The sequence below is a fragment of the Lucilia sericata genome, unplaced genomic scaffold (genome assembly GCF_015586225.1).
Source record: "Lucilia sericata isolate MDLA Ls3-8-SP2 unplaced genomic scaffold, ASM1558622v1 Contig000006F_arrow, whole genome shotgun sequence".
NCBI lineage: Eukaryota > Metazoa > Arthropoda > Insecta > Diptera > Calliphoridae > Lucilia > Lucilia sericata.
This window is the reverse complement of record NW_023994047.1, coordinates 1,138,451-1,152,080: the sequence shown is the minus strand read 5'-3', so window position 1 is coordinate 1,152,080 and position 13,630 is coordinate 1,138,451. Positions and strand designations below refer to the sequence as shown.

Genomic DNA, 13,630 nt, shown 5'->3' with positions numbered 1-13,630 from the left:
AAATGAAAACTAAAAAAATGCCAAAGAGAAAAAAAAAACTATAAAATAAAACAAAAGTTGTTATGACTTGGTTGGTATTGTAGCAAACATCTCACTTTCATATTGTCATTATATTTTGTTTTTATTTTCTCGTCCTTTTTTTAACAAATACTCTCAGACATACACACACACACACAGATGCTTATGCTGCAACATACTCATACATAAAATAAAATTGGAACACTTTAAACCACAATTCACTTGCGGTAATATTCATTTTTTTATTTTTGTTTGTTTGGTTGCACTCACACTCACACAGACATATTCTGCATAAGTCGGTGTTGAAGAAATTTATATGTGAGCGAATGCATACCCACATATACATACTTTTATAAAAGAAAATTGGATTTTTTTAAATAAACTTTTCTTTACTAAAATTTTGTTGTAGTTTATTTTTAAAGTGCAGAAACTAGCACGAGTGTAAATTTTGCTATTGTTACAACCCAGCAAATTTGCAAGTATACTGTTGCCGTATTAGAATATTGTTTGGCAATAATGCAAAAATTTCGTTGGGTTTTAGCAGAGCAAGTGTTAGTAACAGTTGAGACAATGTTTATCTGAATTGTCATACATTGTTTAGAAGTGTGACAATAAAATGTTGGCAATTAGTGAAATGATTTTTGTCATAAGAGAAGTTTGTTTTCTTACCAATTGTTTTTTTATTGTTGCAACAATTAAGGTCGCTAAGACAATAAACTGCTGTTGGTTGTTGTTGACAGCGTCGCGCTATTGTGGCTGTTGTGTGGTTTTGCTTGTTTTTGTTTGTTTTTTTTCCGCCAAGTTTCTTGTTTTTTTTTTCTACAAATTGCACTCAAATGCATCGTTTTGTTGCAAAACAATATCATTTCCTTTTCTTTTGTTTCGCAAAGATTTGCTATTTTTATTGTTACTTTTCTTCGCCTTTTTTGCAATTGACCAATTAGAAATTATAAATGAAATTAAAATTGCAATCTCCCGGGTAACATAAAATCAAAAGCATGAAAATAATCTAAAAAATAAAAATAAACAGAAAAAAGTTAAATTAAATGAAAATGAAAATTGACATTATGTTGATTGTTTTTTTATGAGTAAATTTACATTAATTAGTATTTAAATATTTACAGATTTTTCTAAAATTTAATAAATATGTTTTTCAACAGTTAAGGGAAACAGTTAAAAGTTGTAAAAATTTGATTTATAACTTCCATCCTGCATTAGGAAAGAGAGTATTTTATACAGATCGAAAAAGGATTTTAAAAGAATAAAAGTAATATTTTCCATTTCTATTCAGTTTAAAGAATTGCCTTAACTGTTGAAAACATATTATTTCTTATGTCTTTTAATTTTTTCTTAAATTTCCTTAATTTGTTAGTATTTTATATAATTTATAGTTAATGAAGATATTTAAATTATTTTTTTACACTTACATACAAATATTTTTTCTTTTTTTTTTTTTTTTTGTAAAATTTTATTTAACACTAACACTAAATTTCAGTTTTAAGAATTGTTTGGTTGGTTTTCTGTTTGTTTTTGTAATATCAAGGAAGTTGTTGTTTTGCATTTAAATTTCTATTTAATTTACACTCGTATCACATCACCCGGTGTGGATTTTGTCTTTAGATCACTTAAGCTGCCATCTAAAGAAGTGCGTTCACTGCCAGAACCGGCGGCCGCATCATGATCTTCATTATTTTGTGTGCTACCGCTGAGAGTAAAGACATCATCGCCAGTGGTATCGCCTAACAAACCACTAAGTGTGGGTCATCTTAATGATTCACGTCACATAAAAACATCTCCACCACCACCCACACCAATGCCCGTCGTTGATTTGCGTGGTGTTGTCGGCACTCCATGGGGACAGGTGGAGCCCACCGTTGTGGCCGCACTGCTAGAGGTGGGTGGTGGTATCATGCCTTTTGATTCATCTTCAAAAGTAACCATTTTCTCCCTGGGTTTCATTATGATTTGCACCTGTTGTGGTGGCGGTGGACCGCATAGTAAAGTTTGTGGCGGCCCCAATTGTAGGCCATGTGGCAGTTGCATGCCCGTATTTTGTATAGTAGGTGAACATCTTCGGGGTGGTGGAAGAGCCAAATCACCGACGCCCGACAGATTAAACTCACTTATGCTGCGTGGCACAAAATACTCAATATGATGTTCTGGTATACCCGTTGATCTTCTTATGGGGGTATTGCGCTGGAAATTTGAATTCATGCCTCGTCTGGGCAATGAGTTGTATTGGGAGAAGGTATGGGCTGGTCCAAAGAACATGGTTTGATGCTGGCCCATGGCATTGTTGCCAGCTAAGCTGCCTGCTAGCAGGTCAGCTGTAGGTCGTTGTCAAGAGGATTTGGGCGTCACTGACACCGACACCAGTGAGACATCATCGGTCTGGGGCATAACATGATCCTGTACACTAAAACGTCTCAGCCACATGACCAATTCAGTTTGTATTAAACTAAAACACATGGCCACCACAGCCATGCCTATCAGTATATAGGCCGAGGCCAAATATAAAGTCAAATTGCCGGCAGGCGTAAGCTCTCCAAAGCCAATGGTACCCAAAGAAGTGAAGCAAAAGTACAAGGCCTCCAAAACAGTCCAATTTTGCATTTTGTGAAAAAGTAATGCACCTGATGTTATGTAGCAAATCAAAACCATAACACATATGGAAATGGGCACACTCGGTGAACCCGTTGCCTGATACTGATGTTTACTTAATGAGCCATATTGATGTGTGGCCAACATTTTGCCACTGGCATAATGTTTATTACTGGGATTGTTGTGACTTTTAATGTCGTTCGCATGTTTCTTGTTCGAACCACCGCCACCTCCTGATGTGACAGCTGAATTTGAATTGCCACCACCGTTAACACCTCCACCGCCACCACCACTACTGCTGCCACTGCTAATGGCGCTTTTCGAACGAGCCTTGCGAAATAAACAGCGCATACCAGCTGATAAACCCTCTCCCATGGCCGAAAGATAAAGCAAAACAATGGGTATACCAAATAGAGCATAAATTAAAGCAGCTATACGGCCCCATTGGGTTCTTGGTGAAATGCCACCGTAACCTAAAAAAAAGAGTCAAAAAAATAGAAATATTTAGTACACAAAGCTTTAAATTTACGCTTCATCAAGAATTAATGTTGATTGAAAATCAAATACTAATTAAGTATGTAAGTAGAAAGAGTGTCACTCGTAAGTGTAATTGTAAATTGTATGCATATGTGTGTTTGTGTGTGTCATTGTGTGCGTTAAAAGTATCTTTCTTTGTATGGCTTATGTGTGTTGTTTCTAATTTCCTTTCATCATCTTTTGTCATCATATTGTTGGTTGCTAGTTGTAACTGTTGTTGTTCTTGGTGTTGGTGGGTACACAAATTTGATTCTTGAAATCAATGTCATGAAAGTAGGTACATACGTGTATGTGTGTGTGTTAAAATATCTTTGTAAAATTCATTCATTGCCATACTTCTTATACGCAAATTACTCGAACCACAACAATGGCTTAAATGTTAGTCTTGTAATTTGTGGTTACAGCCATGTGTTAATGTCTAGTGTCATCAAGCTCACACACAGACATACACATTTACTTACAATTTTACATATTTATTCATATAATATCCCCTACTTTTAAGCACAATATTATTATTTTATATATTACAAATATAGAGATGAATTAGTAGTAATTTTAAAAGTTTTGATTCATGATTATTATACCAGTCATTACAAAAGATCGAAATATTACTCCCAAAAGAATATGTTTTCCGTTCTTTATAAAGCTTAAACGCAATCTATCTTAACGTACTTCCCAGTGCGATAATTTCGAAAAATATAAAAAATCGGTTAATTCTAGTTAGTCCCAGGTCCCAAAAAAGTTCTCATATTAGGAATTGTGCAATGCAATGACTTTGAAAATATATCATATAATTATCCCCAAACTTATGAAAGTACTATGTATAATACCAATATATTTACATAAGTAGATGTGTGTATAAATCAAGCATGTGTACGTGTCTAGGTTTGTGAGTATGTGTGATAATGAGAAGAGTGTTATAAGTTGCCTGTTTTGTGGCGGTATGATTGTAGACAGTTTTGTTTTGTTTGTTAGTGGCTGCTTGGTGTTGGTTGGCTGTTTCAATGGCCTTAAGCCTGTGGTCAATTTAAGCTTAATTCACAGTGAGTGTTGGGACATGGTATACATTTTACAACATTTACACCATCAGACAACTGGTTAAGCTAAAGGGCGTTCTCACTTAACCCTTTAGCGGAAAGTAGTAATTATTTTTAAATAAACAACAAATTAAATATTTAACAGTTTATGAATTCTTCCAATATTTTTATGTCAAATGTAATTTTATATCACATTTTATTATATTTTTATCTGTACCCTTTTCTGTATATTTCAAACAAATGGGTTAAGTAATAAAATTACTTCCCTTTAACCAAAACTCTTGGACTTGTAGCAGACAGATAGACGGACATGTAGACAATCTATACACGTAGCTGTGTTTAGCAAGTGTTGTGAATTGTGGAATTAAAAGTTTTGTACTTGAGGCATTTACAGTCTAATAGCCTTTAATGGCTTGCTAATAAAAAACATATAAAAATAAAATGAAACACTATACCAATCAAATAAATGCATGAAGATGTGGATGCTGCAGGAAACTCTAAAAGGGAAAAGGAAAAGGGACAATAAACGAATTTGCCGCCATAAGCAGTCTAGGATATTATACATACATATTTATACATATAAATATTGATACTTTTTGTAGCTAGTATGTAATGTTGCTGTATGCTGACAATTTACCAACTCTTTTACATTTCTTTACTTTAAGTAATTTCATTTCGTTTAACGTTTTTCTCCTTTTTTTTTTCTTTTTTGAGAGCAGACCACAAAAAGTTACGACAGTTTTTTTCCGGTCCTCAATGGTAGCTGGCGGTGTAAACTTTTAATGTGGAAACTTTTATAATTGAGTAAAAATTGTAAAATTTTACAACAGACTCTAATAAAACTACCAAAATGAATGTTTAACTCTCACTCTCTTACGCTCACTCCCTACATACATACATATGTACATATAAACAGCTAGGAACCATATAGACGTATGACCAACACCAAAAAAAGATTGTATAAAAAGTCTTTATTACTCTCTACACACATCAATACGTTTGTGGTTTTTTTTGTTAAAAAAAGATGTGAAAAAACGAAAGGAAAAAGACTATAAAAATTTACAGTTAAAAATTTAACTGTAATTTTACATCAATGTATGAGTTTTATGAATATATAGTATGTATAAATACATCTTTAAAAAAGTAACTACTAACTTTTCACTTCCTTAAATAAGAATAAATATTTCAGTTTTTTTTTTTTGTTTTAATACCAACACAAAAACAAATATGTTTTTCTACATATACCATTCCCTTAAAGCAAATTTGAAAGTGTATATGTTGCAAATGTATGCTTACATTTTTGTTGTATTATGTGTAAATATGTAAGAATTCATTCAGTATATGTATGGGTGGGTGTAAAATATTTTCTTTATATATTTTTTTTGTTATAAAATGCAAATTAAACATTCTGTATTGGTTCAACGTAAAATGAATTTATAAAATTAACTTGACCTTTTGGCTGTGCTCTCAGTACAAGACCACACGTACGTAAATAACATACAACAAATGGGTAACAACGATATTTGTACTTGCTGATGTTGTTGTTGCTGTCATGAGTAAATTTAATGAAGTGTAATATTACATTTAATTTACAACATGTTACTTATAAATAATTATTTAACATAGTAAAGGAACACATATACATACACATGGGTAAAAAAAGCCACAGAGAAAAGGAAAAAGGTCAAAAACTTACATCCTCAAGGTATTTAACATTGGTTAGATGTTATTAACATTTTAGTTTAAGAATATGCAAATTTATTTATAGCTTTTTATTGTGTTTTTTAGATTTTAGTTGCAATGAATGCAATTTTACAAAGTCAACAAATATTTATTAATCCCGAGTTAAAAGAGCAAGAGTGTGGCAGTTTTAATTAGGTAGTGGGAAACAAAGTTATCATTGGATGTTAACTGAAAGGGAGGTGATAAACATAATTCACATAAAGCATTTATGCCACTGAAATTAAATTTTTTTATAAATGAATTGCAAACAATAATTTTGTTCTAAAATTATTAACTTGATTAAGGCGTATGAGTGTCATGAATGCTTCATAAGAATAATCACATATTAATCATACGCAGTGTATGTTTGTTGGAATATTTTAGTTATAGAGAGGACTTTTTTTGTTGAACTGAACTAGAACTGAACTAGAACTGAACTAGAACTGAACTAGAACTGAACTAGAACTGAACTAGAACTGAACTAGAACTAGAACTGAACTAGAACTGAACTAGAACTGAACTAGAACTGAACTAGAACTGAACTAGAACTGAACTAGAACTGAACTAGAACTGAACTAGAACTAAACTAGAACTGAACTAGAACTGAACTAGAACTGAACTAGAACTGAACTAGAACTGAACTAGAACTGAACTAGAACTGAACTAGAACTGAACTAGAACTGAACTAGAACTGAACTAGAACTGAACTAGAACTGAACTAGAACTGAACTAGAACTGAACTAGAACTGAACTAGAACTGAACTAGAACTGAACTAGAACTGAACTAGAACTGAACTAGAACTGAACTAGAACTGAACTAGAACTGAACTAGAACTGAACTAGAACTGAACTAGCACTAAACTGTGCTTAATTTGCACTTGGACTGAACTTTAGTCAAAAAAAAAAAACTTTTAGGTGAAAAATGTTTATAAAAAAGTATAATATATATACAAAAATTATTTTTTCTTAATAAAAATAAAAATTTAATTGAAACATTTGACTTTCAACTTAATATCCTTTAACACAATTTATAGGGTACATTAAAAACGAGCCATTTTCAGTAAAATATAAATCTATACATAAATCTAAATTATGCCAAAAATGTTTAACATTAAATGCAGTGTTATGGGCCTATAAAATTCAAAAATTATTTCTATTAATTTGCATATATTATTAACAATAAATGGTTAAAATAAGCAAATTGTTTCAGCGCATTTCTGCCGTTAAAATTATATATTATCGAAAATGAGAGAAAATAATATATAATAAAAATTAAATAAAAAAATTAATTAAAAAATAAAAATGAAAAATAATTGGTTTTACAACAAAACACTTATAGTAGGTATAAAAGCATATATTTATTTATATAATGAGTATATATTTATGCAACAAACATTTGCCACACACATAAATATACATATTTAAACGAAAAATAGCTACAAAACAACAATGAATATTAAATGAGCAAATTAACAGTTTAATTCAGAAAAAAAGATCAACCAAATAAACTGTCTGACAGCAACAAAAACAACAAGAAAGCAACATATTAACAACAATATTAACAACAAAAAGAAAACCACAAATCAAAATATAAATATGCGTAAAAAAGGTCAATAAAAATAAAACAAAAAAAGATTCTGCGAATTATTAACAACAAGACACAAATTGTTGCTGTTTTAATAAAAACAACAACAATGTCAACAATAAAAAAGAAAAGCGAAAAAAGAAAATTGTATAATGAACAATACCCCGCTGAAACAATACTTTTTACTTGACTTTTTTTTATGACATTATTAAAAATTGATATTGACTGTAATAATAGACACGCACAGGCATGCACAAACACGCAGCACTCAATCACATATTTACAGCATATGTATATGGTACATGTATGCAAGTAATCATATTTCACTTGTCATGAATACTTATATGGAAACACATATACACACAAGCCTATATACTATTAAATTGTATGTATATGTTATCATAAATAAAATATAATCAAAGACAATTGTCAAATATGATGAAAAATGTTTACATCACACAAACATATAAATATTAAAATTGAAGGCTATATAAAGATTCAAATTTATGTACAATTTACACACACATATACCCACTTACATATCCATACATACATAGCAATAAATGCTTTAACAAACACTGCCTCAAATTGCCTTTTTACTCATTTATATCATCAATATAAGCATGAACACAATTGTTATTTTCAATGTTCCCATGTACCCAACAGATACAAAGATAAATGACATTCAATTTTGTCTCTTTTTTTTTTTTTTTTTAAACAACTTTTTTGTTTTTGTATCCCTAGTACCAAGTTTTTGTATGCAGTACACTTTGGACAAAATTACTTTTATTGTATAAATATGATGAAAGATAAAATCTGACTTTGTCTACCAAAATTTAGAGAGAATATTTGATCAAATACAAATTTATACATATTTATGAGATTTTAGTTATGAGTTAAGGATTAGCAAAAAAGGAAAGGATACTAAAAAGGCAAGTGTTCTTTCTATTTACTAAAAATTTTTAAATAGTTTAACAAAATTTTTGTTCAAAGGATTGTAGTCAACGGAAGTGTGTAACAAGATCAGCAATTAAGCATAGGAGCTAGTACTAAGTCGTATAAGTAGAAGAGATTCTATAAAAACGTAACTAGTAAAGTCATCGGAGAAAAATCTGAAAGAGAGGAACTAGCCAATTCAACAATCTATTGCCCATTCTATAGAGTAGACTATTGACTAGTCCTTGAACTTGTCTACACAGAGAGAAAAAAATATACACGCCTCAAAATCCATTGTCAATAGTGAGCTTACCACGCTTGTTAACTTTTAGACAACGCATGTGCATAAACTTGAGATTGCGACAACTAATTGTTGCAATGTTGACAACGTTGTGTGGTCAACATTACATGTTGTTGCTATATGTATGTATGTATATACTTGACAACGGATGTTATTTAAAAATCTGGTGACATGTATGTATTTTGAGAATACGTTGAAATAAATAGAGACATATTAAGACTTATTTGAAAATTTCATGAAATGTAGATCTACACTTTTAAAAATTTCTGCTTATTGCCTTGTAATAAAGTAATTTTGTATTCAAAACAAAAATATTTACTTTACAAACTTTTTTCCTTAGTGTAAAACACAAACTTTACTAACTAACATGATGATTTTATACACATACTTTCTCACAAGGCTTTTTTGTACTCGAAACTTGACAGTGTCACTTGTTTATGCCAAATATATATAAGGATATATATGTATGTATGTAGATGTTTTCAAGAAAGGGAAATATTTATGGCTAGAGATTTATAAGTCTATAGTCATACCTCATTCATAAACACATATTCTCAGATTCAGAATCTTATGTTCGTTCAAATATATTTAACATAAAGTGTGAACTCAGTTGGTATAACAAACATACTTATAGAAACACACATGACTATATACACATGTAAGTATGTATGTATATACTATATAGTATTTGTCATTGGATCATACACATGCTGTGCATATTTATGATGACAGTGGTCATTTAGTCAGAATTTATATAAAAATCAATGAATATGGGCTGTACAATATTCTATAGATTAAACACATACATACAAACACTCACACTCTGAAATCCCTCTTAAACTTCCACATCTATAACCATACATTATCTTTACTATTTTGGCTTTAAATAAAATAATAAAAAATAATAAAAACAAAGTGGCAAAAAAGGAAGAGGAAGTGTAAATAAACAACAGATGTTGTCAATGTATTTGCGAAAGTATGTATGTATAGTTGTAAGAATATTTTTTGTGTGTTGTGTTTATAAAGACAAATTTGAAACCAGGCCTTTGTTTTTTCTCCATTTGTCCCTCTTTTTTTTGTTTTTTTTTTTTTTTCTATGCCAATATAAGGAAATCAGCCTGATTGTTAAAGGAAAAATTGAGAATTGAACAGCAAAAAAAAAACGAAAAAAGAATAACAAGTAAAACTTGTCAACTTTTTAAATAATAAATCCGAAACACATGCTGCAACATTATACAACTACACACACACATTCAAAAAATATTTGTTACATTTTAGAAACTTCAGAGCGAAAAAAAATACCAACTCAATGTAGAAAAAAAATTCAATATGTGTGTTAACCAAGTAAAAGTGTTATATTCCAGTTAAGCTAATTTATATTGTAGCCAAGTTTTTGCCCTTGTTTGAATATAATAACAAAAAAATTGAGTTTTTGCTACACAATGGAATTATGAAAAACATCATAAATATATTACAGTGGAGAAAAGGATTAATATGCATAAAAAAATATTTTGTAAGAATTTTAAGAGGAGTGAACAAAAAAGGTTTCAACAAAAGCATTTTGTTTATTAAGCTTGTCTTTTGAAAATAAAAAAAAAAAATTGTATTATGCAAAATCATCTGTGAACAAAATGTAAATTTTTTTGTAGTGTAGAGAGAAAGGGGGGGGGGTGCATCAGACACCTCCCTTTTTCATTTAGCAGTTATGATCTATAACATCTTTATTATCAAGAATTTTAATGGTTTCACGAAGCTTTTGTTTTTGAAATTGATTCATTTATCAAATCAACTTATCTCAATAATGAGACTAATGATCTCCTTTTTCCGAAACAGAAATTTGTGGCCTCCTAGGTTAGTGTTTTAGTCTGGTAGACCGGAGAAAGTGGATTCGATTCCCAGTTAAGGCACTGGCAAAGGAGCGCACAACAAGCCTGGTTACATTACCATTTATAAAAGATGTAAGAAATTATAGTCGGGCGAGGCCAATCATATAATACCCTACACCTGTTACAAAAATAAAATGTGATTTAGTTTTCATAATAAAGCATTTAAGTTGAATTGTACCTTGTCTCAGATATACTTAAGCCATTTATTGTTGAATAAAATTGTGGACATTTAAGTCAAATTTTGAAGGGAACTTTGTATAGGGGTTATGGTCAAATGAGACCCTATAATTTTGAAGGGGGCTTTGTATAGGGGCTATGGTCAAATGAGACCCCATAATTATAAAATTAATGAGTAATAATGGCTATAACTTGGTTTTGCAGCCTTTTGTCGAGGTACGATTATAATAAACATAATTATGAACTAGAGAGCCGGGTTCAGTTGTATGTAGGGTGATCGAGTCGATTTTTCAACCGGTTTTAAAACCGGTTTTTTCTGCTTTACCAGTGTCGGTTTTTTCTAAATGTTGATTTTTCGAATATCGAATAACCCGGTTTTTTCACTTTTTAAAAACCGGTTTCGAATACTTTTATTTGCTTTGTAATCAAAGATTATTTAAATGAAAGTTTGAAGTAAATAATACAGCCCGTTTAAATTTTAAAAATATTCGAGTCCAGGAACTAGGATATATTTTTCTAAAGCACCTTTGGTTAAACTTTTTTGATTTTCCTAATTAATTAAAAAAATTTATTTGTAAAATTGATAACTGTTTAATAAAATTTTATTAATCTTAAGATTATATTCCAATTACAATAATTAATTTACCGCTGAAATATTATGGAAGTGTTGGAATGCCTATGAAAATTTCCTAAAAGGGCTTTAGAATAAGCTAGGATTACATTATGTTTAACAGAAGTGTCCACTTTTTTTCCTATTTTTTTTTTATATTAAAGAAATAATGTAAATCAGACGACTAGATCTAAAGTTATAATCTGTTAAACTGTTAAAAATCATTTCGGGCCATGTTTTATTAATCAAATTTAAACATAAACATTAATTTCTTCAAATTAACATATATTTTTTTATTTATTATGAAAAACCGGTTAACCGGTTTTTTCTGAATTTGAAAAATATCAACCGGTTTTTTTGAAATGTCAACTATTCGAACTATTCGAAAACCGGTTTTTGGAAAATGTCGAATAATCGATCACCCTAGTTGTATGGGAGCTAGGTTCAGTTGTATGGGAGCTAGGTGAAATCATGGACTGATGTTAACCATTTTCAATAGGCTTCGTCTCCCGTATCATAGAAGATCATGTTCCAAATTTCATTGAATTATCTTCAAAATTGTGACCTGTAGTTTGATTACAAGGTTTACATGGACGGACAGACTTACGGACAGACAGACAGACGGACATAGCTAAGTCGACTCAGAAAATGATTCTAAGCCAATTGGTATACTTTAAGGTGGATATAGGATAAGCCAATTGGTATACTTTAAGGTGGATATAGGACCAATATCATTGTGCGTTACAAACATCAGCACAAACCTAATATACCTTCCCCACTAAAGTATTGTAGGGTATAAAAATTATCACCAAGTGGGACTCGAACTCGAGCCTGAAGAATATTCCATAACTAAAATATTTTTTCTTTAATAAAATTTTGGAAATAACATAAAAAATTTTAATTTCTATATGGAAATCGGTAATATTTTAATTTAAAAAAAATTGTATTTAAAATTCATAGCTGCAGCATGTATAGCTCTCCTTTAACTTATTTCAAAACATTTGATTAGATAATGGAAAAATTATTGTAACCAAATGTAATTATATTTCAAAATTTATTTTTAAATATTCTTATCTTATTTTCTTTCTCTTTCAGAGTTTATTGACAGTTTTATTTAAATCTGTCTGTGGCGAAACAATTTCCAAATACCACCACAACAATTCTGCCGTCGATTTCCAAGCATCACTGTCACATTGTTTTATGTCAATGTATGTTTATTTTTTTTTAATAAAAAAACGATACATTTTTTTATACAAATACCAGGCATGTCTTTAGATTTATATAATATAATATAAAGACGAAAAAAAGGAAAAAAAAGAAAATTTGTTTTCTTTACGCTTATTTTTAGGTCAGTAAGCCCGGCGACGAGACAAAGTTTATAACACTGTCAGTATAATTGGCCGTTTGCCTTAAAGCCTAAAAAAAGGAAAGCTACAAAAACATCACAAAATTCGACAGCAAATGTTTATTAAAATAACAAAATATAAACCATTAAATAAATAGCTGAATCGATGGCTAAATAAATGTATAAACAATATTTGTGAGTGGAATATATCTGTAACCGCCTGCTAAAGCTAAAATAAACTTTAAAATACACACAAATAAAAACAGCCTTGAATTTTATATATATAAATATAAATAAAATAAATAAATAAAAACAAGCAGAAATGAAAATAAATAACAAAACAAATCATTTAAATGTTCATAAATTTCTAGATAAAAAAATAAATAATTTTTTATTACTTTATAGTCACGCATAGCAGTTTAAAAATAGTTTCAATTCAATTAAATACAATTTAATATAATATTTTATTTAGAGAGATTTTTATACAATTTTATTATTAAGAAGACATGTTATTTATTATGGCATTTATTTGATACCAGCATTAACAATATTTTTAATTAATATAAAATAAATAATTTGCTTAAACAAAAAATAAACCAACAAACTCAAAATAAATATTAATAAGCTGGAGCTTTGTAAATTATTTAAAATAGCAAGTGTTTGTTGGCTTAAGCAACAAAAACCATATTATAAAACAAACAAATATGTAGAGAGAAATAAACAAATAATAATTAAATGAAATTTGTAAATTATTTCGTAAAAATCGTTAACAAATTGCCCATTATTTTAAATTAAATTTAGATAAATTAAAATAAAAACAGCAGAAAAACTTTAACAATTATGTGGTGACAAACTTGCCTAAATAATGTACAAAA

General features: G+C 29.7%; 1 protein-coding gene across 1 annotated transcript in view; it reads right to left on the bottom strand.

Moving 5' to 3' along the window:
* Positions 1-1,441: 1,441 nt before the first annotated feature.
* LOC119601541 overlaps positions 1,442-13,630 on the bottom strand; it is an 89,242-nt gene continuing 77,053 nt past the window's right edge. The window contains 1 exon segment of the mRNA XM_037952534.1: positions 1,442-3,092. Coding sequence (XP_037808462.1) covers positions 1,798-3,092 — 1,295 coding nt within the window. The 3' untranslated portion in view covers positions 1,442-1,797.